Genomic DNA, 27,081 nt, shown 5'->3' with positions numbered 1-27,081 from the left:
CAATTGATTTATATTGTTTTCTTGTAAAAAAAATCAGAGGAAACTGTAAATAGGAAAATTACAAATATTTGTAGAGAGCTTGAGGCGAGTAAGGTATCAGCGTAAAATTGATGCTTACAGTTCATTGACCTGGACGTTCCGGCTCAGTGCAAGGTTTCAAACTACTTTAAATTTGTCATGTTTTAATTTATTATTTGTTAATATTAAGATGACAATCAAAATTTAAGATAATCTTACCTGTTACAAGATATGTATAAGATTACAGATTTTTTCAAATTGTCGTATCTAAATTTGAAACCGGAAAATTTTGATATGTAAATTAAAACTGTATGTTGATTTTACCTGTCAAACGTTATCAAACGCATTTATTTCGTTATCTTACATGAGGATGGATGTACAAATTTGGCTTGTCATACCCTTGGAGTTTTATTTTCTGCCTATGATTCGATGTAAGTATAAAATATATAATTACATAGAAACAGATGCTTTTTTTATCAGTCTAATTCTAAACATTTCAAATTGATGCTAATATAGTTTGACTGAGGTAAGATAAAATTTAAAGGTGATATCTGTAAATCCCAGGTAAGGGTTGATTTATTGTGGGAACTCCAATACTCTTAGTATCCCTTTGATGTGGCTCTGTACTTATACATGTTATTGTTCTATGATAAGTTTTGCCAATATGCTTTGTATATATGCCATTTTGTGTTTCTTTGTTACTTATGACGTGGTTTTGTACTTATTCATCCCGTCATTGTGTTATTGTTCTATAAAAATTTCTGTATGCTTGTCTTTAATGTTTGCTAATAGGCTTTGTCTATATGCTCTTTTTTTTTGTTTCTTTCTTACATATGACGTGGCTCTCTACTTATACATCCCGTCATTGCATTATTGTGCCATTGTAAATGTTTGTTAATATATGTTTTTTGTTTTTATAGGGATTAGGATGATAACACAATGTTGACTGCTGTACCCTATTTTTGACATTTTTACCTATTATGTCTGCTTGTTTTGTTCCCACATCGTTGTCAATATAATGTAATTTTATGCAACTGTCATACAAGTGAGAGATTTAGCGCTATAAAACCAGGTTTAATCCACCGTTTTCTACATAAGAAAATGCCTGTACCAAGTCAGGAATATGACAGTTCTTATCCATTCGTTTGATGTGTTTGAGCTTTTGATTTTTCCATTTGATTAGCGACTTTCCGTTTTTGAATTTTCCCCGGAGTTCAGTATTTTTGTGATTTTAAGTTGCTTTATATACTATTTTAAACATATTTTGATAAAAAAAAAAATGTTCACTGCATTATAAACTAAACTCAACTGACACCATAAACCTATACTAGGCTTAAGTTAATGGTGAAAATTGTCCAGTAACCATGAAATATATCTGAAACATTCAAAAAGTTTGAATAACATTGAAAATATGAGTCACAATTCAGTTTTGAGATTATTTGATCAGCTTGTGTCATTTCTATTTTAAAGGTGATATATAGATATATGTAAGTGTTGATAAATATGGTGTTGAAGCTATATTATGTTTATTGTTAAATTTTGGTTTCAATACTATATTGAATACATTTTTAATTTCAAATTGTTGTACAAGTTTCTAGCCAGGGGAAATAGCTGTTGTTAAAAACAGTTCTTAAATTGATGAAATACAATAGATAGATACAAAAAATAGGTCTAGGTTGGTTAAGACTAGGTCGAGTATGGTTAAGACTAGGTCGAGTATGGTTCAGACTAGGTCGAGTATGGTTCAGACTAGGTCGAGTATGGTTAAAACTAGGTCGAGTATGGTGCAGACTAGGTCGAGTATGGTTCAGACTAGGTCGAGCATGGTTCAGACTATGGCGAGCATGGTTCAGACGCGTATAAATGGTTACGTACTGGTCGAGTACAAGTTCAGACTGTTAAGTATGGTTCAGACTACAGTGGAGTATTATCAAGTAAATTTCAGACCAATTCAGACTGATCGAGTAAAATGAGTACAATTGAGAACAGGCCATTTCAGACTTGTACTGATTTGTATTGAGAGGACATGAGTGAACTCCGGAGTGTAATGTGCTCATTTTGCTCAATCAAGGTTTCTGTGTTATGTTTGATATTTTTCCTTTCCCTCCTGTTTTGTCAAGGTGTCTGTTATAAGGGTACTAGTGGCATTAATTTTGTATTTGGTTTATACTTTTGATTAACTTTTATAATCATGTTTGAAAGGTGGTCATTTATAATTAGTTATCAAAGGTACCAGGCTTATAATTTTATACGCCAGACACGCGTTTCGTCTACATAAGACTCATCAGTGACGCTCAGATCAAAATAGTTTTAAACAAGTACAAAATTGAAAGCATTGAGGACCCAAAATTCCAAAAAGTTGTGCCAAATACGGAAAAGGTAATCTATGCCTGGGATAAGAAAATCCTTAGTATTTGGAACAATTCATAGTAATCCTACTGCGTATTATTTTGGCGAGATAACACAATAAATCCGATAAGTACAATGAAGTAGTCAACTGTTGTAGTGTACTGAATAGTATCTTAGTTATGTCGGTTTTGTTTAACCTACAATACAGTATATTTTTGTGTCAGGTTTAATCCACTATTATCTACATAAGAAAATGCCTGTACCAAGTCAGGAATATGACAGTTGTTATCCATTCGTCTTTATATGCTTGAGCTTTTAATTTTTTCATTTGATAAGGGACTCTCCGTTTTGAATTTTTCCTTGGAGTTCGGTATATTTGTGATTTCACTTTTTATAACCAATATCATAGTTACCTTCTCTTTGCACAGAGTATTTCATCGTGTATACGTATCCAAAGAAAACAAAAAAGATTTTACAAAAATACCAAACACCCAGGTAATTTAAAAAAAGGAGAAAGCCCATAACACCGGACAAAGTCACACGCTCGACTAGATCAACCAACAAATCGAATAGTAACAGTCATATTTCTGACTTAGTACGGACATTTTCAAAATTTTATTAAGATTATCGGTAAGTGCAGATCTAACAAACAGTTTTCTAATAAATGATCTGTAATGTCTTAAACATTTCTAAAGAGAAACAGATATGTCTTATCAGTCAGCTACAACTGATGAGACATTTATTTTCATCTATTGGTACCGTTAATGTTGTTATGATGTATCGGTGTTACCGTTACTAGACTAAATGTTTTTTGCTACAAACTTTCATTTGTAATTGAAGTTCATTTAAAGTGAACATGCCAGTTATTTGAATTTGGCTTTCCGTTTCAATCAAATAGCTTCTAACGTTGCAGTGCATTGACGCATTCCTGGCTTAAATTGTTTACCTTTGATCGTTTCTAATGAAGGTCTATCAAGGAAAGCGCTTCGATCGTTTAAAGTAAACAAATAGGTCCACAAAATAGTTTTTGTCGTTGATAGTACATAGCGTTTATAGTATAAACACTTTCTCGATTATATAAGAATTAATTTACTTCAAATAAATGCAAGGGTAAACAAAATAAAAACAACACTGTTACATGTGTAAAAACCTTTATGTCTGATTTGTCACTAGGAAGTTCCAAGTTAAAAAGTAGAAACCAAACGATGGTGGGATGTTTAAATACCTAGTCATGTCTAAAGCCATACGTCCAAAAGAGACTTAATAGCATGAAGACAAATAGCACGGAAACTAGATAAAAATAAAAAGTTACACAAGATCAGCACCTAGAATCTATAACTCAGAACCAATTTTGTATTATTTAGGCTTTGGTATTTTCCGATGAACTTTTTGAGAAACAGGACGAGACGTTTTTTGACAAAACCCGAGATCATTAATGTTTTCCTCAGACACCGATGACGTTTTACAGTCTGAGAAGCAGATGCGAGCTCTTGAATATCGTTTGAGTTAAGATATATATATACCATAACGCTGGTGAAGTTGGAATATTGCTGCTAAGGTGAGGCAAAATAGTTTTAAAATTAAAATTTGCATATTATGTTTAGAATAAAAATTAGCAATATTTATTAAAAGGTACCAAAGTTTTAATTGGAACCAAAGTCCAAATTAAGGAGATTGATGTCGATACAGGCAATGTCAAGATACTTGTTAACGATGCCCGTGGAGAAATGTATGGCATGGATTACGATTACAAATTCAAATATATGTATTTTACAAGATATCATCATCGTTCCATAATGCGGTATGTATATTGTTTGATATAGACATAAGCCTTAACAGAAGATAAATGTTGAGATTCAGTTACAATTGATACATTTAGTTTTATAATACAATGAATTGTTAAGTTTATGCAATAACAGTAGCTAAATATCTTACTAAAGAATTCGAAATTTTTCAATTCATTTCCGAATATCTATAAAGAGTATGACGGCAAAATTTCCTATGTACTTGAGCTTGCTTATCGTAATTACGAGCATTCTATATTACGCCATCATTGCTGGTTATTTATGTTTGTTGTTATCTAACAGATTAGATACTTGAACTTACTTTTCGTAATTACGAGTATTCTTTATTACGACATCATTGCTGGTTATTTATGTTTGTTGTTATCTAACAGATTAGATACTTGAGCTTACTTTTCGTAATTACGAGTATTCTATATTCCGACATCATTGCTAGTTATTTATGTTTGTTGTTATCTAACAGATTAGGTACTTGAGCTTACTTTTCGTAACTACGAGTATTCTATATTACGACATCATTGCTGGTTATTTATGTTTTTTATCTAACAGATTAGGTACTTGAGCTTACTTTTCGTAATTACGAGTATTCTATATTAGGACATCATTGCTGGTTATTTATGTTTGTTATCTAACAGATTAGGTACTTGAGCTTACTTTTCGTGATTACGAGTATTCTATATTACGACATCATTGCTGGTTATTTATGTTTGTTATCTAACAGATTAGGTACTTGAGCTTACTTTTCGTAATTACGAGTATTCTATATTACGACATCGTTGCTGGTTATTTATGTTTGTTATCTAACAGATTAGGTACTTGAGCTTACTTTTCGTAAATACGAGCCTTCTATATTACGACATCATTGCTAGTTATTTATGTTTGTTGTTATCTAATATACTTTATCTTAAGATTAAGTGGTTTTTCCTGTACAGATTTGTATTATATGTTCTTATATGGATATTTTGAACTGATCGAAATTAAATGAGGGGGCTTAAGATCTCAAAAAACTACTTTTATTCTGCCACATATTCATGTGTCTATCCCAAATCCTCAGTTTATTGGCGAGGTTTTTGTATATTGTTTTACGCACTGTTTATTCGGTTTTTTTGCCGTGTTGTGTTTTTCTTCGCCTGATGACTTTTCAATGATCCTTCGGTATATTCTGCTTCTTTTATATCTTCAATACCATGAATACCGATCGAACATTTTCAATAAACAACGGAAATTTTGCTTTGCTAAATAACTTTGGATAAAAGTAACCCATATGTTCCTATAATGTATTATGATTTGACATCTCTCGCCATTGTGTTATTGTGCTATGGTCAATTTTGAATTCTTGTCTTTGATTTTTGCTTGTGTACTTTGTCTATATGACATTGTGTGTTTCTTTGTTGAAACAGTTTAAGATTATATTAAGATGTTGACTGCTGTACCCAATTTGTGAAGTGTTTACCTATTTGTCTGTTTGTTTTGCTCACACGTTGTTGTCAATATAACGGAATTCAATGCGACTGTCATACAAGTGAGAGGTTTAGCAAGCTTATAAAACAAGGTTTAATCCAATATTTTCCACATAAGGAAATGACTGTACCAGGTAAGAAATATGACAGTTTTTTCCATTCTTATATGTGTTTGAGCTTTTGATTTTGCCATTTTATAAAGGACTTTCCGTTTTGCATTTCCCTTGGAGTTTTTATTTTACTTTTAAGATGATATATTCCTTGAATCACGCAGAGAACAAAAACTATTCAGATAAGGTTACTATAAAAACAGAATTACCTGCGGAAATCACATTAGTGGAAAACAGATCAAAACAGGATTTTCCAACAGGGTAGAAGTTTTCTGGCAATTCAGACTCGTTACGATATTGGAATAGAACACAATCCTATTCTCGTTTCCTCGATTGCAATATTACAGATTATTAGTTGTCGCAGAATCTGAACTTACAATGTGTAACATGATAGGTGGTATAAGTGCAGTATTAAATAGAGAGGCGAAAGATATTAAAGGGACATTCAAACTCATAAGTCGAAAATAAACTGACAACGCCATTGCAAAAAAAGAAAAAGATAAAAAGACAAAAAGACAAACAGCTGTATAAAACACAACATAGAAAACTTAAGACTGAACAACAAGAACCCAGCCAAAAACATGGATGATCCCAAGTGTTCCGGAAGGGTAAGCATATCCTTCTCCACATGTGGCACCCGTCGTGTCGTGTTGCTGATGTTAGTATCAATCTGATGATAGTGTCTAATTAAGTATGTCACATTCGTGGAAAACAGGACGTGATTGTGGTTACGAAAATTGGAAAATATCCGTCGTCATCTATTACTAAAAAAATTCTAAAGATCTTTTAGAGTACATACAATCTAAGACTATCTCATCTTGTAATAGTATTAAAACATTTGACTTTTCTACACTTTACACAAGTATTCCCAATTTCAAACTAAAAGACAAATTGAAAGAGTTGGTATTACTTTGTTTCATTAAAAAGAATGGCGAACATAGATACAAGTATCTTGTCTTGGGGAGGGATAAATCCTAATTTGTAAAAAATCACTCTATTTCAAACAAAACATTTTCTGAAACTGACATTATCAAGATGCTTGATTTCATGATTGAAACATATTTGTTTCGTTTGGAGGACGTGTATTTCAACAGACTGTCGGAATTCCAATGGTAACCAATTGTGCCCCTCTTCTTGCCGACTTGTTTCTTTATTATTATGAGGCTGACTTCATACAGGAACTTCTTAGGAAGAAAGATAAGAAGTTAGCAATATCCTTTAACTTTACGTTCCGCTATATAGATGATGTTCTCTCACTAAATAATACAAAATTTAGTGACTATGTTGAACGAATCTATCCCATCGAACTAGAGATAAAGGATTCTACAGATACAGTTAAGTCTGCCTCATATCTTGACTTACATCTAGAAATTGACAATGAGGGTCGGTTGAAAACAAAACTTTACGACAAAAGAGATGATTTCAGCTTCCCAATTATGAACTTTTCAGTTCTATGTAGCAAAATTCCAGCAGCGCCTGCATACGGAGTATATATCGCCCAATTGATACGATATTCCCGGACTTGTTTTTCCTATCATGATTTCCTTGATAGAGGTTTGCTGCTCACAAGGAAGCTATTAAACCAAGAGTTCCAAATGGTGAAGTTGAAATTATCCCTTCGTAAATTTTCCGAACGCCATCACGAGTTGGTTGACCGTTATGGAATAACCGTTTCAAAGATGATATCGGATATGTTCCTTATGTCGTAACTACAATACCCTTCCCTTTTCACGAATGTGACCTACCGAATTAGACTATTTACCGGATTTGTAATAACATAAGTAATACGACGGGTGCCACATGTGGAGCAGGATCTGCTTACCCTTCCAGAGCACCTGAGATCACTCCCAGTTTTTGGTGGGGTTCGTGTTGCTTAGTCTTTATTTTTCTATGGTGTGTCATCTGTACTATTATTTGTCTGTTTGTCTTTTTATTTTTGGCCATGGCGTTGTCAGTTTGTTTACGATCTATTAGTTTGACAGTCCCTCTGGTATCTTTCGTCCCTCTTCCCAACTTATTCGGTATTCAAGAGCTTGCAGCTCCTACTCAGACTTTGTAAAACGTTTTCTAAAAAAGTTATCGGAAGGTTCCAAGACCTTTATGATAAATATTCCGTATCAACTTCACAAATATATAATACACGATGGTCTTGACGTATAGATTCTGCGTACTGACGTTGTTTATTATCTTAGTAACGTGTTATAGTGTTCTTTTATTTGTCTTTACTAAAATTACTTTTCCTGTTTGGTCTGTTTTTGGTGATATCTATTTGACGTGGCTCTGTACTTATGCATCCCTTCATTGTGTTGTTTGAATTATCTTTCATGTTTGCTTATGTGCTTTGTCCGTGTGACTTTTTGTGTTTCATTGATACATATGACGTGGCTCTGTACTTAAACATCCCGCCATTGTGTTATTGTTCTATTATAATTTTTGTATTCTTGTCTCTCATATTTGCTAGTTGTATGCTTTGTCTATATGCCATTTTGTGTTTCTTTGATACATAATGACGTGGCTCTTTTTTAGAAGAACTACACAATAAGCATATGGACAAGAGGTAAACAAAGTAAACCTGCAGAGGATATACATTGTACCTAAAAGAACTATAGACTATATTCTTTTCATACTTTGAACGACAAAATTATTTTATATCTATACCTGTGTGACGTTTACATTCTGACGTCAAACGCGCGATTCTACGTCAGAGTTAATGTTAATCTAAACATTCGGTCCAAGTACTTAAAATGTTTCAATCCTTTATGGGTGGATTTAACATACATAAATAAAATACATAAATAAGAAAGCAATGAATGAGGTTGTTAAATTTGATATGTGCTTTTTTGTGCTTCTTTGTTAAATATTTGTTTGTTTTTATTGTGATTAAGATTATAACACAATGTTGACTGCTGTACCCCTAATTTTGACTTTTTAACCCATTATGTCTGTTTGTTTTGTTCATGCATCGTTGTCAATATCATGGAATTTGATGCGACTGTCGTACAAGTGAGAGGTTTAGCGCTATAAAACCAGGTTTATTCCACCATTTTCTACAAAAGAAAATGCCTGTACCATATCAGGAATATGACAGTTGTTGTCTATTCGTTTGATGTGTTTGAGCTTTTGATTTTGCCATTTGATTAGGGACTTTCCGTTTTGAATTTTCCTCGGAGTTCAGTTTTTTTGTGATTTTACTTTTGATGATCTCTCGTGGATACTGGTCTCAATACCAATCATACCATACCTCCTTATTGATCTTTGGCTCTGGTGGATACTGGTGTTAATACCAATCATACCATACCTGGTGGATACTGGTTTCAATATCAATCATACCATACTAGGTGGATAATGGTCTCAATACCAATCATAACACACATGGCGGATACTGTTGTCAATACCAATCATACCATATTTCCTTGGTCTCTGGTAGATAGTGTTCTCAATACCATTAATACCATACCTCCTTAATTTGTATTGAGACATTTAATTCTAATTCAAACTATTATATATTTTTTCCATATAGATTTCCTTATCCAACTGAGAATCCAGTATTGGAAAAATTTATCGACACAGGCAGTGGTCCAACAGGTTTAGCTATCGATTCCGAATATGGACATGTTTACTGGACTGAGTATAACACTCACAGACTAAGGCGGTGTAATGTTAACGGATCAAATGCAGTTATTATAGCGTCCAATCTAAAATACCCTTTTTCTATACGACTTAGTTTAGTAAACAGGTATTTTGCATTTTTATCTTCAAAAATCTTGTTTGTTCACGAAGATATCATAAGTTAAGTATCAGTGTTTCGGTACTGACAATTTCAATAACATGCATTTCAACAAATATATATTCATGAATTAAGAAATGATTCAGAAACTAAGGTACCAACTCACTGAGGCAAATAATTTTCCGGAGACTAACAGTCCACAAGTAGCAGTATCTTTTTTGGTCATGTAGTTTCTAATGTTGCTACGTGTTTTTACATACCTGACTTTCAAGTTTTAGTTTGAGTGTCCTGAAAAAGTTCTCCGGACGAAAATAGACAATATTAAAGCAACACTTCACAAACACACAAATACGTTTGTAGGTAAAACAAACCGTTAATTTATAAAAACCATATTTTATTGTAATGATGGATACCAGTTAATGGCTAAATTTATAAGATACACGAATCACTATTTCTTCAAGGTAAATAATTCAAACAATTTCGCAAGTTATTGTGATAACATGTTTTCGGTTAACCATCCATCTATTCCAAAATAAACCATTGGAATGTAATTGCTTCAAATCAGAGTCCGACGTTAATATTGTCTGATATATTCTTTTTTCCTTCGTTTTTTCATATCTGTTTTTTGCTTTTTTGTATTTGATATGTATATTTTGAATTTGTTTTTTTTACGGTCCGTGTACTTAATTTAAAAAGCTTACTTTTTTCACTGAATAAGTCAATCAGTGGTTTCACTCGTCTTTATGTGGAACGCTCACATCTAAACATTTGAGAAAAAAGGTATATGAACTTGATGGAAACATGCATACGTAAGCAGTTCTATGGTGAAAAGTCGCATACCACGAATAGTCAAATATCTCCAAGGCCAACTGTGCCTTAGGTAATCGGAAGTTTCGTTTTTTAAGCATATATAATTCATCAACGGGGAATATTAAAACATTATGTTAAAAATCATATCAGTACAGAAACAGTGACTTCTGATTATGAGCTGATCATACAGCCGGGAACTAACAGTCCATCATCTACAATATTTTCTACTAAGCTGCAAATGAAAATAAGACTTTATAAAAGGTCATGCGTCTGAAGCGCTTTCCTGCATTGACCAACAGAAATGCTCAAACAATATCGTTTGAAAGCCAAAATTGCATGTATACATGAATACATGAAGATCTTTTTGACCAAAAGTCATCTTGAGAATTGTCTAATTCATCTAGTATCAACAAGTTGTTGTAATCTTAGTTTTGAAATTATCAACGGAAAATTTATTGTTATTTCCCCATTCTTGAGATGCAACATTATAAATCATGTCATTGGCAAAGACAATCACTACTGATGTCTTCAGCGAATCACTGCTAAAGTCTTCATTCTAACTTTGTTTCGTTCTTAAATTTTCATTGATAATGATTATAATTAAAACAGATATACAAATGTATGCATTAACCCCCTTATAAAAAGTTTGAATATAACAACAATAAGAAGATGTGGTTCAATTTCCAAAATGAAACATCTACCAGAACCCAACTGAAGTGAATGTAAATAACTATCAATCATTGTCCGACTTTTAACAATGATTTACTCAAAACACACACCGTAAGTCCGCTATAAAAAACACATTCCCGACGAGACAATGTAAAACAATTGTATAAAAAGTAAAATAACAACTACCGAACTCACAGGAAAATTCAAAGCGGAAAGTACGTAATGAAATGGCAAAATCAAAAGCTCAAACACATCAAACGAATGGATAACAACTGTCATATTCCTGACTTGGTATAGGCATTTTCTTATGTAGAAAATGGAGGATTAAATGAGATCAACAACGACCTATTTTATCACAAAACAATTAAAGAAAAACAAAATGACCCAAAATATGCAACCATCGAAAATCACTTGGTTTTATTCTGCTGACTTGGGATAGTCACATTAAGACTGTAACTAAGTTAATCATGTTTGTTAGCACCCATCCCCCTCCTAAAATGAGACAGTGGTGAAACTGTACACCATCAACGCGACTGATGGTTTTCAACACCTATAATAGATATATATGGAGTTATTTTCTTTCTGAACGATAGGTCGCTCTTTTAAAAACGAAACAATCTGGTATGAAGTATGAAACAAGCTTAATGGGTCATTGTTGAAGGCCGTATGGTGACGTTTAGTTTTTAAATTCTAGTCATATGGTCTTTTGTAGACAGAAGCCTCATTGGCAATCATACCACATCTTTATATTTTTATATCAACATAATGACATGTGTCAGGTCATTTTTCCATGATTAAAAAGCATTACACAGTTTGTCAAAACATTTCCTTTGTTTGATAAAAATCGTGTATAATTGCCAATTCAGGTTATTACTGTACAATTTTCAATCATTCACAGGAATAAAGTGTTTTAGGCAAAAATAACAAAACTATCCTCATTTGATTAGACTTAACTATACAGTGTACAAAAAAACGTCGTTACCACAGAGTTTAATTTTCGAAACAAATAATCTAAAGTTTTATTAGTTTTTTGCTACAAATATGGTGCATTATGTGAAATGCATTGGATACTTTTAGAACAATCCAAATTTTATCACATTTGTGTGTAGGATTAAAAAAATATATAATCTTGTTGATTCACACTGTACTAGAAAACGTACTATGACTATATGTTCGTTTTTCGTATTATTTGTACAGTATTGATTGAATGTTGGTTGCTTAACGTCCAGTATATTTGTACAGTATGATCATGCGCTATGATCGTGGAAGGTCGTGATTTATTCCCTTTCCAAATAATTTTCCTTTTCTATAGGTGAACAGCCAAGAAATTCGATGGATGGGTTAGGGTTATGATATTCTATCATTGCTATCAATTTTTAAAGAACACAGTTTTCAGCAAAAAGAGAGAAAACAGTTATTCTTAATAATTCGTTTCATATTGTTAAAAAATCTACCTTTCCACGGCAAAATTGTTTTGGAATCAAGTAAACAGGATAAATTAATTACGAAATTACTTTTATTTTTTTATATATCGTAACAATCAATTTGTTTTTTGCTTTGTGCAATTGCAGTAACAATTTCATCTTAACTGGACAATGATCAACTTTGATATTTAGATTAATAAGTTTTGTTTCACATTATAATTGTTTTATTTCGTTGGACGTGGAATATGACAGTTGTTATCCCTCGTTTGATGTGTTTGAGCTTTTGATTTTGCCATTTGATTAGGGACTATCCTTTTTGAATTTTCCTCGGAGTTCAGTATGTTTGTGATTTTACTTTTTATTAAACATATTTTGTTGATTCTAAATATTTTAAGATTTTACTGTTCGTATAAAACAACTTTTGTTATCGACAAGAAAGAGCTTGGATATTTAATATCTATAAGGATATGCGTGTGTGTGTGACAATTTCAAAAGTTCTAACCATTCGATCCATCAAACTAATAGACAAATATTTTCATTCACTTTTTTGTAGGTGGATGTATGTCGTTGAACGATTTAAAAGAATTATAAAAGCAAGATTTAATTACAGTGAAAGTCATGGAATCGTAGACTTAAACACACGAGTTGACTACATGGATTTAGGTTTGTTATCATTATGAATAAAGTCTCGGTACATTATTGTATATTCAAAATTCAAAAATTTCCAGAAGTACTTGACAGTTGTCTAAAAACGTCAAAATGATTATTTTATTATACATAGACTATCTTCTGTACACATTTTACTGACCTTTTTATGTTAGGAAATAACACTTATCTTCCATAGTTCTGCAGTAATGTATTAAAGCGTTCATAATAAGATCACACATGAAGCTTTTGCATACATTTTTATGTGCTGATTTACAAATTATCACGTATATTTCAAGCAGATATTATTTTTGTTTTTTAAATCCTGACTTGCATGATAATAAATACACACGATCGCAACGAATTAAGTTATGACCATACTATTTAGTACATATATAAATTCTTCAATTTTGATTTAATGTGATAGGTTGAAATGGAAAACAGAAAGCTGTTACTTTTCAGGGGTATGCCAGAAAATACAATTCAAAAAAATAAAGCGCGTACACTAGGAACCAAGTAATAATGGCGTTAGTAATGCGAATTAACACGTGTCTTATCAGGAAATCTTTAAAACACAAGTCCTGCACTGTCGTGCCATCTTGAAAAAAGTATAACAAAAATACCTAACTCCAGGACAATTTCAAAAATGGGAAGTCCATAAAAACTGACTTGGTACAAGCAAATTCCAAAGAAAATGGTGGTTTTATAGCTAGCTAATCCTCCACTTGTATGACAGTATGGAATGTATGGGCACCGTATGTATGTTCGTCAGTAGTGTTGCTTTATGAAATTACAAATTTCAAAACGAGAAAAAAATTGGCCTAAATTTGTTTTCGTTTGACCTAAAATTATTGTCTGGGGAATATGCTACGGTATGTATAAGAAACTTCATTGTAATATTTGTTTGGTCTCCTATATTTAGTTTGCAGTGGGAAATAAATTTCTTTTTCTGTGAAAGGACATTATTAAGCTAAAATGAGAGTGAAATATACCGAAGGGATATTCAAACTCATTCGCAATGCCATGGCAAAAAGCAAAACACGACCATTAGACAAACAGCAGAACACTAAACACTGCAACACAAACCCCACCAAAGACCTTGGATAATTTAGGTGCTCCGGAAGGGTAAGACGAACCTGTAAGCTTGTAAGCAGCAACCCTCTATCAAGGAAATCATGATAGTATGGTGTTAAAGCTTCCTTGTAAGCAGCCACCCTCTGTCAAGGAAACCATGATATGGTGGTGTTAAAGCTTCCTTGTAAGCAGCAACCCTCTATCAAGGAAATCATGATAGGATGGTGTTAAAGCTTCCTTGTAAGCAGCAACCCTCTGTCAAGGAAACCATGATAGGAATGTGTTAAAGCTTTCTTGTAAGCAGCAACCCTCTGTCAAGGAAACCATGATAGGAATGTGTTAAAGCTTTCTTGTAAGCAGTAATTCTCTGTCAAGGAAATCATGATAGAGTGGTGCTAAAGCTTCCTGGTAAGCAGCAATCCTCTATCAAGGAAACCATGATAGGGATGCAAACTCTGGAATATCGTACAAACTACTCCCTAATCAGGCGCTGCTGAAATGTTGATATATAAACATCATCTGTCATCTGTTTTGTCAATTTCTAGATTTTAATTTGAGATATGAGGCAGACTTAACTATAGAAGAGGGACGAAAGATACCAGAGGGACAGTCAAACTCACAGATCGAAAACAAACTGACAACGCCATGGCCAAAAATAAAAAGACAAACAGACAAATAATAGTACAGATGACACAACATAGAAAACTAAAGACTAAGCAACACGAACCCCACCAAAAACTTAGGGTGATCTCAGGTGCTCCGGAAGGGTAAGCAGATCCTGCTCCACATGTGGCACCCGTCGTGTTACTTATGTTATTACAAATCCGGAAAAAAGACTAGTTCGGTAGATCACATTCGTGAAAAGGGAAGGGTATTGTAGTTACGAAATAAGGAACATATCCGATATCATCTGTGAAACAGTTATTCCATAACTGTCAACCAACTCGTGATGGCGTCTGTAAAATTTACGAAGGGATGATTTCAACTTCACCATTTGGAACTCTTGGTTTAATAGCTTCCTTGTGAGCAGCAATCCTCTATCAAGGAAATCATGATAGGAAATACAAGACCGGGAATATCGTATCAATTGGGAGATATATACTCCGTATGCAGGCGCTGCTGGAATGTTGCTATATAGAAATGGAAAATTCACAATTGGGAAGCTGAAATCATCTCTTTTGTCGTAAAATTTTGTTTTCAACCGACCCTCATTGTCAATTTCTAGATGTAAGTCAAGATATGAGGCAGACTTAACTGTATCTGTAGTATCCTTTATCTCTAGTTCGATGGGATAGATTCGTTCAACACAGTCACCAAATTTTGTATTATTTAGTGAGAGAACATCATCTATATAGCGGAACGTAAAGTTAAAGGCTATTGCTAACTTCTTATCTTTCTTCCTAAGAAGTTCCTGTTTGAAGTCAGCCTCATAATAATAAAGAAACAAGTCGGCAAGAAGAGGGGCACAATTGGTTCCCATTGGAATTCCGACAGTCTGTTGAAAAACACGTCCTCCAAACGTAACAAATTTGTTGTCAATCAAGAAATCAAGCATCTTGATAATGTCAGTTTCAGAGAATTTTTTGTTTGAATCAGAGTGATTCTTTACAAAGTAGGATTTATCCCTCCCCAAGACAAGATACTTGTATCTATGTTCGCCTTTCTTTTTAATGAAACAAAGTAATACCAACTCTTTCAATTTGTCTTTTAGTTTGGAATGGGGAATACTTGTGTAAAGTGTAGAAAAGTCAAATGTTTTAATACTATTGCAAGATGAGAGAGTCTTAGATTGTATAGCTGTGGTATCCTTTATTTCAAGTTCGATGGAATAGATGCGTTCAACAAAGTTATCAAAATTTATTATTTCCAGAGAGGACATCATCTATATAGCGGAAGGTGAAGTTAAAGAAAAATGCTAGCTTATTTTCATTATTCTTTTTGCAAATGTGTAACATTTAATTTACCTCATATGAATAAAGGAACAATTCACCAAGAAGGTTCAGAAAGAAATACTACTTTTGTAAGAGTCAACACCAAAATGAAGTAAGATTGTTTGATGATATTACAAATGTTTTAGATATAAATGAAGACAAGTTGTACTGGACAACTTTTTACCAGGGTGATTTGAAATCAGCAAGTGTTAGAGGCTGTGATGTTAAAACACTTTTTCAAACGGGGAACGCAAAGTATTACCAGCCTATTGATGTCTATGGTAGTTCCATATTTTATTCCAGTAACCAAAAACTGTTAATGTCGAATACAACACAAGGAACTACATCGACTGAATTGTATACAGACACATACAGCATATTTAGTATTTATGTACATCACCAAACAGGTAATACAAGTGTTAATGTTTTGCACGGTGAATACCCTATTACAACTTGTGTATTTTCCAATGCGTTTGCGTCCGTGTCGTTGTCCGTGTCTGTAGTGACTTAAGATTTCAAGGAACGTAACTAATGTACACTAGTAACGGGTAAACTGTCAAACCAAAGGATTTCCATTGACAAACATGACCTACAACCTTAACTTAATTCTTTCATAGATGCAAATTTTTGTTTTAGAAGAGAGGCGAAGGATACCAAAGGGACATTCAAACTCATAAGTCGAAAATAACGCCATGGCTAAAAAAGAAAAAAAAAAACAACAGAAAAAATGGTACGCAAAACGCAACATAGAAAACTAAAGACTGAGCAACACGAACCACACCAAAAACTGGGGGTGATCACAGGTGCTCCGGAAGGGTAAGCAGATCCTGATACTGACAACTGTCAAATCCGACTTAACACTTAAGTTGCAAACGGTGTTCTGATTGACATTTTAGTTTTGAAGCACATTGTTTGCCCATTAGCTAAAATCAGGCTTCGAATGAATTTTTGGCAACTTATAGTACCTTTTTGCGGTACTTTGTGACTTGTTTTTTTGTTATTTGACATGCTTAATGCAGCATTCAATGAGTGGTGTCCTGTCGTACTGATTGAGCTATTTGTTCCTACGCTGCTTTGTTTATCAACTTTTCAAGGTTATAAGGGATGCACTCTTAAAATCATTTATTACCTTACGACATTCTTTATTTGCCGGTCTAAGGTCCTGCAATCTATTAGTGATCGTTGGAATCATATCCCATAATTGGTTATTTTTTGTTTTTTTGTAATATTAATAATACAAATGAATACATTGGTTTGCTCTTTTGCTTGACATTTGGTTATCTCGATACATTTTATACCTTACTATACGGTATAGGATTTTCCTACTCTTCAAGGCCGCATGTTGACCATTGATTGTTCACATGTTTGCCCTTTATTCTTAACCGACAGTTGTTGTCTCATTAGCAAGTACAGCACATCTCCTAATATATTTGATAGTTTTCAGTTGTACAACAACAGAAAAGAGAAAAACTGATTTAAAATATTGTTCCAAGCATATATAGTGTTCTATGGTTAATAAGCTATTTGGACTATTTGATAATTTGTATTCCACAATACTTCCGTGACTTTATACAACAGATCTGAGGCAAACATAGTACATATAACTAAGACTCTACCACTATATAAAGGTCAAGATAAGAAATGGATGTGCACATGAAAATGCATTATTGATAATACATTAGTATAAAAAAGATCAGCATGAAAGATTGTATTTTTTGTTTGTCTTAAACGCCAAAATCTGTATCTTTCATTGATTCGAATATTCCTTTATCAAAATGCGTTGCGTTTTTCTGTTCAATTTATTTATTACTATTTTTACCTTATTCGGTTATTTGGATGCTTGTTTGAACTATTTTTGTTCAAATTGTGTCAACCATTGCCAAGTAATCATGTGCTATATCATGTGCCTTTTTTCATTTTCTTTTACCACTACATACATGTATACACAGTGATCGGTAAATGATTTTTTTGCAACAGTCCTAAAATATAAGCATGAAATTTCTCTGATTTTTAATGCAAAAACTTTTTCTTGATGGCTTAGAACGATTTTATTGATTGAAAAATTGGATTGTATATTACAGCTAGTATACATCTATTTAATGCCGAAAACATATCCTTAATGACATTTAATACCTGAAAATGTCCCTTATTATTTAATCTTCATAATCAAATAATGAGCATAATTGTAGCAATATTTTTGTTCTATTTTTATTAATGCTTATATGATTATTCCAAGCATATACAGTCTAGCTTGTTAGTATATATTCAAAATTCATATACATATAGCTTTCGTTCGTTTTTTAACGCCAATTGCTTTGTTTGACATGTAAGATATAAAACTATAATTATACTTGTTCAAACTTCATGTATATGTTATTTCTATTAAAATTTATAAAAAGCGAAAAAAATAAATATATAATTCTAGATAATGGTTGGTTTTTATTGATTGAAATTCATAATTAACAAACATATATACATTAATAAAGTTAACTTATTAGGTTGTAATCATAGTAGATGTTTGGTCACATGTTTATGATATGTAAATTCATGTTAATGAGATGTAAATTCATGTTAATGATGTGTAAATTTTTTTTTATTATACGTGTATTCATATTTATGATAGATAAATTAGTGAAATTAGTGTAACGATATGTTAATTCGTATTGATGATAGATAAATTCATGTTGATGATATGTACATTTTATTGTACCATTTTGTTCTTTATATTTCTTGAGTAAGAAGTAAGTAACATGTATTATTTTTAAAATATTTTCTATATTTGATTATTATGCATTTAAGCACATGTCCCTTGATTCTAATATGCGCGCATAACCTGAAACCACGGGTTGTTCAGAAGACACTTAAAATTGGTATATATAGTTTCTTCGACGAACATATGAATGATTGATAGAGATTGGGTTTCATTCATTTGGTTAGACTTTTACCTTGTGGGAAACCACTGAAGAAATCCTTATTCAACGTTGCTATCTAGTCCAAAGCATGTTACATTTCCTTCGAATTCTTTTCAATTTTCTAGTAGACATTGAAAAGAAATCAATATATTATTTTACGATCTTTTTACAAAACTGTTGGCAGTATAAACTTAATTGACGCAATACTTTAAATGAATAAAATCGATGATGTATTTGAAGAAGAAGACGGTCAAAAAGCTATAAAACCAGGTTTAATCCACCATTTTCTACATAAGGAAATGCCTGTACCAAGTCAGGAATAAGACAGTTGTTTGCCATTCGTTTGATGTGTTTGAGCTTTTAATTTTGCCATTTGATAAGGGACTCTCCGATTTGAATTTTCCTTGGAGTTCGGTATTTTTGCTATTTTACTTTTTAACTTGTCAGCGCATTCTGTATTGATTCATTTTTAGTTGATGCTTTATCCTGGGTACTTTCGTTGGTCGTTTGTGTTATATTTGAAACTTGAACGTAACCTACTGTCATCTCTTATTTATTTACCTTTTTTTCAGCTTATTTTTTATGAATTCTTGAACAGAAGAAATGCCAATAAAGCAGAACTGCCTCCAATTACAGACTAAACTGGAGGACAAAATCAAAGGCGCTAATGGTACAAATACAATCAGGATCTCATTATATAGTTAGGAAACCAGGAATTCAAGACAACCTTAAAATGTAAAAGGATACAAACTGTTATAATTAACCTGATAAAGGCAAATAAAGCATGAATATGTAGGATACCGCTCGATATTTCCGGAGTCCGGAGCGTAATGTGAAGTCCTCAAATGCATTATTTCCAATATCAAGTCATGAAAATCAGACATAATAGAAAGTATATTCTGGCCTTTTTTAGCTCACCTGACCTGAAAGGTCAAGTGAGCTTTTCTCATCACTTGGCGTCCGTCGTCCGTCGTCCTGCGTCCGTCGTCCGTCGTCCGTCGTCCGTCGTCCGTAAACTTTTACAAAAATCTTCTCCTCTGAAACTACTGGGCCAAATTTGACCAAACTTGGCCACAATCATCATTGGGGTAACTAGTTTAAAAAATGTGTCCGGTGACCCGGCCAACCAACCAAGATGGCCGCCATGGCTAAAAATAGAACATAGGGGTAAAATGTAGATTTTGGCTTATATCTCTGAAACCAAAGCATTAAGAGCAAATCTGACATGGGATAAAATTGTTTATCAGGTCAAGATCTATCTGCCCTGAAATTTTCAGATGAATCGGACAACCCGTTGTTGGGTTGCTGCCCCTGAATTGGTAATTTTAAGGAAATTTTGCCGTTTTTGGTTATTATCTTGAACATTGTTATAGATAGAGATAAACTGTAAACAGCAATAATGTTCAGCAAAGTAAGATCTACAAATAAGTCAACTTGACCAAAATGGTCATTTGACCCCTTAAGGAGTTATTGCCCTTTATAGTCAATTTTTAACCATTTTTCGTAAATTTTTGTAATCTTTTACAAAAATCTTCTCCTCTGAAACTGCTAAGACAAATTAACCCAAACTTGTCCACAATCATCATTAGGGTATCTAGTTTAAAAAATGTGTCCGATGACCCCGCCCGCGAACCAAGATGGCCGACATGGCTAAAAAATAGTACATAGGGTAAAATGCAGTTTTTGGCTCATATCTCTGAAACCAAAGCATTTAGAGCAAATCTGATGAGGATAAAATTGTTCATTAGGTCAAGATCTATCTGCCCTGAAATTTTCAGACCAATCAGGCAACCCGTTGTTGGGTTGCTGCCCCTGAATTGGTAATTTTAAGAAAATTTTGCAGCTTTTGGTTATTATCTTGAATATTGTTATAGATAGAGATAAACTGTTAACAGCAATAATGTACAGCAAAGTTAGATCTACAAATAAGGCAACATGACCAAAATTGTCAATTGACCCCTTAAGGAGTTATTGCCCTTTATAGTCAATTTTTTACAATTTTCATAAATTTTGTAAATTTTTGTAAATTTTTACAAAGTATTTTCCACTGTAACTACCGGGCCAAGTTCATTATAGATAGAGATAATAGTAAGGAGCAAGAATGTTCAGTAGAGTAAGATCTACAAACACATCACCATCACCAAAACACAATTTTGTCATGAATCCATCTGTGTCCTTTGTTTAATATGCACATAGACCAAGGTGATCGACACAGGCTCTTTAGAGCCTCTAGTTTTTCAAATTGAACGTCTTTGTTACGTCCATTGTAGACGAAACGCTTGTCTGGCGTACATAATTTTAAGCCTGGTATCTAAGTTTAGTTTATTTAATACTACTAACATTGTTGTGGTCAATAATCTAGTAATCCCTGGAAATTTGTTTATGTATCCTTAATTGTAGCTTATATTAAGACGTTGGTGTTATTTCCACCTGCACATGTGGGCATTTAAGTTCTTTCTACTAAAATTTACCTTAGTTCTTATTAAAAACATTGAATTAAAAACCCGCACTGTGGTTTGCAATGTATAGTATATTAGATTCCCATGGTGAAAGAAAAGAAATAGCTGATCCATTAAATATACACGAGGGGCTATATAGAAGTTTACCAAAAAAAAGTAGAGGATTGGAAATGGCAAAATCTATATGAGCTATGTTCAGGTAAAGACCAACACAGATCAAGTAGACAGGACAAATTGAAAATCGCAAAGCTACAAACAGTGTTATACTTGTGCCGTAAGTTTAACAATTCCCGCGTTGTAGCACAATAAAGTTCTATCAAGGATATATATAGTTTATATTGTTTAACAACTTTCTGAATCATCATGACACCATGACTGATATCATCACTCCGTTAGTTCTATTTTAACCATTTATTAAATTATCAGTTATTCATTAAATTGTTTTTACTTTAGCATATCTTTCTCTGACATAGATCTAATATGTCCAATTAGTGTCAGTGTGATAGTATTGCAATTCGTGTAGTGAACCTGAATTTTGCGTATATAATGAAACAAAAACATTCACAAATAAAAAGACGACAATTAACAACATTCAAAATACTACGCGGTAAATTAAAGCCTAAAAAATACAAACCCAAAACAAACAAAAAGGACTATCGCAGAAGCTCCTGAATGATAAAAGCTTCAAAATAGAAATAACATTTTATAAATGTGTTGCAGCCGAAAGCGCTCTTCTGAATTAACTTTCATCAAGAACACTTATACCATATTTTTAAAAAGCTAAATGTGTCTTGAATTCATACGTGAGGAGCTTTTAAAAGTTCTACAATACGGTATGTTTTTAAATTTTAAAATAATCTTCGCCTAGTTATCATGCTTCAGTATGAATAATTATTAATATACATGTCATTAAAAATAAGAACTAAGAGATATTGTTTGGCTTAACAATCATCAGCTGTAAACGAAATAAACAAGTGATCATACATGTCTTCGGAATGAATAATTTATACATTCATATGCTTATGATCGAAAGTTATAGTTACTCATTCAATGCATCATTTTTTTTTTCACAGTATTTTGCATTGGAGTTAAAGGATTATGCTTTGTTCCAGGGTGAAGAAAAACAAAGATAATCGTTTCAACAACTGAATGTGATACATAGAGTATAATAACAAAAAAATTCAAAACTAAACCAATAAGGACCGTCTGGTGTAATAAACTATAAGCCGCGTATAATTGATGAGTTTTCCTAAGAATGTTTTAACCGAAAGGATACTATCTTAAACATCAACTATGACATTTTTATTGACTATCAACCAACAATACTATAACAATAATCTTTTTAAATGCAAATTTTTATCACTTTATGTGGAGCAGAATCTGCTTCCCTTCTGAAGCACCTGAGATCCCTCCGGTTTTTTGTGGGGTTTGTGTTATATATCACTCATGTGAGTAGAAAATCATCTGTGACGATTTTCAAAAAACAATGTAAATTTCGATTTAGAAACAATCAACACGGCTTTTTGTTTATATAAACATTAAATATTACCAATGCATAAATGTTAACTGCCAATATAAAATTCATCAAAATGAGAATGGAAATGGGGAATGTGTCAAAGAGAAAACAACCCGACCAAAGAGCAGAAAACAACCGAAGGCCACCAATGGGTCTTCAACACAGCGAAAAAAATGGACGTCACACTAAACTCCAAAACATATAAATGAACTAAATTTTAAAAACATACAAGACTAACAAAGGCCAGAGACTCCTGACTTGGGACAGGCGCAAAAATGCGGCGGGGTAAATTATGTTTCGTGAGATCTCAACTTTTACCCTATACCTCTAGCCAATGTAGAATACTAGTAAACAAACACAAAACAACACGCACAGTAAAACTCAGTTTAAAAGAAGTCCGAGTCCGATGTCCGAATAGGTAACAAAAGAAACTAAGCAAAATGACAATGATACATAAATTAACAAAAGACTACTAGCAGTTACTGATATGCCTGCTCCAGACCTCAATTAAACTGATTGAAAGATTATGTCTTCATCATATGAAAATCAGGCACAATCCCTTCCGTTAGGGGTTTAGTATCATACCATCATAAAATATATGAGAAGAACATAACCCGTATCATGACAAATATGGTTTTAGAAAAAATGTGTTTATTTCTGATGCAAAGACTCAATGAGTGAATCAATATTAATACCAAAATATGCCATGTTTAATGACCTGACAACTGTATCGTAACTATATCCATTCTGAATAAGTCTGTTTAAAGGTTTGTTCAGCTATTGAGGTGAGTGCCGACATTTTTGTGCTTTGTATAAAATATTACCATAAAAGATTTGATGTGATATACCTGAACGTATAAGATGTCTGCATGTTGATTTATATTCAGTATACATTTTTTGAATTCGTAAACAAACAATTATGGATGACAAAGTATACGAACCTTAAATAATACTAAGTATGATAGAACTGGGAAAATTTAGTGAAGATATTAGTGAGAAAATTAACTTTTACTAGTTAAATCTAAAAATTTACATTTACAACATAAAAGCTACCTATTAAATATTGAATCGTATAGTTTTTTAGTACAATTTTATTAAACAAATTCATAGATCAAGTTTCAAGTTCGCATTCTATTACCTATTGTGTGACGTTGGTGTCACATCATGCAAAGTCATGAAAGAAATCGTATGTATTTAACGCGATACAATCACCGTTTCGGGTTATGTCGGAAAGTAATTTATACGTGTGTTGTTTTTCAGAATTTATCTTCCATTTATCTTTATCAAAAGATTACACACCTTGTTTATGGTTGAGTTATTGCTTCTCAGTCTTTATTTTTGTATCTAGTGTTTTATGAACTGTTGATTGTCGACCACTTTTCGTCGTTTTTTTTTTACATTTCTATTTACAAAGAAATCTACATGAAATATTTGATACTATATTAAAAACATGAATATATTATACATGGGTGCTACTGAATATTTAGACTTACAAATAATAAGGTAGGTTTTCCACGAAAAATGTATAATTTGTAAAAGTATGAAATGTTAAGGTACGAACTCCTACTAGTGACATGTTGGTGAATAAGGCCGGAAAGGAAAATTAGGGCGTAACATTACTACATTATAACATTATATTACTAAATGCATTCAAAAAGTTAGTGCATATTGACTTCCAAGTTGGCGACTAAGAAAAAACAATGCTTACGTGAATAGCAAAAAAAGTATCTTATAGTTACAAGAGCGCAATTATTCGTAATTCATTTTCCATAGGGAACCAATGGTATTCCATATTTTATTTCTTGAAGGATGCACATACTCAGAAAAAAATGGGTGGCTGTTCCTGTTACTAGAAAATGTCAGCATTGTATAAGAGACCAAATATATATATGGTCATGCGGGAAATGTTGACCTACAAGGCAGTTGAAAAAGAACGTCTATTGCTTTCGCTTTACGGAAAAGGCATTTTTTAGGGCTCCTTCATACATAAATTAAAATATTTCCTGCACTTTGTAAAATGTGAATTTCATTTTATGGATTTTTTAAACTTAAAGTGATAACCTTTGGATTAAAAGTAATTCCAACCATGTATCATTCAGTCAGAAGTCACACAAAATTTTATCCTAAGTACAATCTTGAAATAAAAAAAGTTGTAGATAACATAGAAACTAAATGATTGCGCTTTTGTAACCTGAACACAAAATACCACTTTTAACCAGAAATGTTCTCAAATTAAGGTTTCAAGAAAGAATGACTGATATAACTTTTCGACACACCTAGTCACAATTTGAGAAGACTATACGATGAAGTTTATTTCATTTTTGATTGCATATTTAAGAATCAAATAGTGTTACAGGTATAACTTATTATTGGAGATTTATTTCTACAAATATTATAATTACATTATCAATATATTATAACTGCTGTTCTGTTCTGAGCACCTGAGATCACCACCAGTTTTTGGTGGGGTTCGTGTTGCTCAGTCTTTAGTTTTCTATGTTGTGTTTTGTGTACTATTGTTTGTCTGTTTGTCTTTTTCTTTTTTAGCCATGTCGTTGTTAGTTTTTTTTTCGACTCATGAGTTTGAATGTCCCTTTGGTATCTTTCGCCTCTCTTTTATAACTTATGTTCAAAGTGATACAAATATGAATATCAATCATCCGTCCTTCTCTTTACTAGTATTCGTTGGGCTGTTTTCATATTTGTGCATACGTTAAAATTTATTCATATTTCATCTCAATGTCAAGTCTAAGTTTATTCATATAACCATACAACATTTGAATTTATTCTTATACCATGTATACCCATTAAGATAAAAGGGGAAAGGGGGGGGGGGGTTGGTAGTAAACCATCATAATTATTTGGAAGAAGGAAAGAACACATAAACAATAATGTTTAGAGATTTACTTTAACAATTTAGTTTTATAAATTATGATACATGTATGACTGACGTAAACCTTTCAAGATAAATTGTAATGAAATATCTTGAATACCTGCCACGTAATGTATTGTGATTGTTGCTAGTTAAAATGAAACATGAAAAGGTATTATTAGTTTTTATTTGAAAAAAAATATTTCCTGCTAAATGTACAAATAGACATTTTTTGAAGGCCAAATCAAGCTTTTAAAAATTGAACCTGCCCGCTTGTTTCGTAATCGGAACGGAACATTACCTTTAACATATTGCGTACATAACACCAGAGTACACCTAGATCTCACGGTATATGTAGAAAAATTATCATAGATACCAGGATTAAAATCTTGTACGCCAGACGCGCGTTTCGTTTTACATATTTTACATCTAACATTACATTTCAGGAAGGTATTAAGATAGTATAGAAACAGAATATAATATTAGTATGATTTAATTGATGAAAAAAGCATCAATACCGAATTTTCTTCGTTTCAATATTATCTTGTAAAGGGTTCATATTTATCTCTCACAAATTGGATTAACATAACTACACATTTCTACGTTTGTATATTAATAGAACTGACATAAGGTATACGTCAGTAGAAAACAAACAAATAATAAAAAAACCGGAGTGACATCACAAGTCCTAAAGGACGTAATGCAAACAGAAAAATGGGGAATTAACTAAACGAGTAAATTCACCATTTTGGAATATCTGTTCCACAGATGACAACACAATTTGTTCCAATTGTCGTAATTACAATCCCGTCCTCTACTCCTCACATGTGACCTACCGAATTAGACTTATCACTGGGTTTGTACTTACATGAGCAACACGACGAGTGCCACATGTGAAGCAGGATCTGCTTATCCTTCTGAAGCACCTGAGATCAATCCCATTTTTTGCTAGAATTCTTTTTGCCCAGTTTCTTCTTCTATTTTTTGTTTTGTAAACTGATATTTTTCCTTTGATCGTTTTTCGATTTCTGCCAATGCATCATCAGTGTGTTTTAGACTTTGAGTTTGAATGTCACTTTTGTATCTTTAGGCTCTATTTCAAAAGAGTTACTACAAATGATTTGCCATAATAATCATGTTCACTACGAGAGAAACACATAGATTGAGACAATAATTGATGTGGTCCGGAAGTCTGACATGTCCATGATTTATTAATGATTGATTGATTGGTGGTGTTTAACCCCACTCTCGGTGCTATTGGGTATATCGTGGCGGTCAGTGTTTATTGGTGAAAGTATATTGA

General features: G+C 32.7%; 1 protein-coding gene across 2 annotated transcripts; it reads left to right on the top strand.

Moving 5' to 3' along the window:
• The first annotated feature begins 383 nt into the window (after positions 1-383).
• Positions 384-22,828, top strand: LOC127705247 (low-density lipoprotein receptor-related protein 5-like). 2 transcript variants are annotated; one of them, XR_007983758.1, is made up of 7 exons: positions 384-449; positions 4,000-4,168; positions 9,260-9,475; positions 12,923-13,032; positions 16,166-16,426; positions 19,504-19,666; positions 22,464-22,828. XR_007983758.1 is itself a non-coding variant. In XM_052209591.1 (6 exons), exons 1-6 carry the CDS (start codon positions 389-391, stop codon positions 19,515-19,517), a joined length of 831 nt encoding a protein of 276 aa, XP_052065551.1. In that variant the 5' UTR covers positions 384-388; the 3' UTR covers positions 19,518-21,842. The 2 variants fall into 2 exon arrangements, 1 of the variants encoding a protein (XP_052065551.1); XM_052209591.1 differs by lacking the exon at positions 22,464-22,828 and having other exon boundaries at positions 19,504-21,842.
• The last annotated feature ends 4,253 nt before the right edge of the window (positions 22,829-27,081 follow it).

This window comes from Mytilus californianus, unplaced genomic scaffold, assembly GCF_021869535.1.
Source record: "Mytilus californianus isolate M0D057914Y unplaced genomic scaffold, xbMytCali1.0.p SCAF_6, whole genome shotgun sequence".
Classification (NCBI taxonomy): domain Eukaryota; kingdom Metazoa; phylum Mollusca; class Bivalvia; order Mytilida; family Mytilidae; genus Mytilus; species Mytilus californianus.
This window is presented reverse-complemented; position numbering and strand designations above follow the sequence as displayed.

Bases quoted from the DNA above. Each gene is read 5' to 3' on its own strand.
- LOC127705247 (XM_052209591.1), top strand. From the start codon at position 389: ATGGATGTACAAATTTGGCTTGTCATACCCTTGGAGTTTTATTTTCTG. The intron at 9,476-12,922 runs GTATTTTGCATT...ACTTTTTTGTAG, and splicing joins CGACTTAGTTTAGTAAACAG to GTGGATGTATGTCGTTGAAC. The intron at 13,033-16,165 runs GTTTGTTATCAT...CAAATGTTTTAG, and splicing joins AGTTGACTACATGGATTTAG to ATATAAATGAAGACAAGTTG.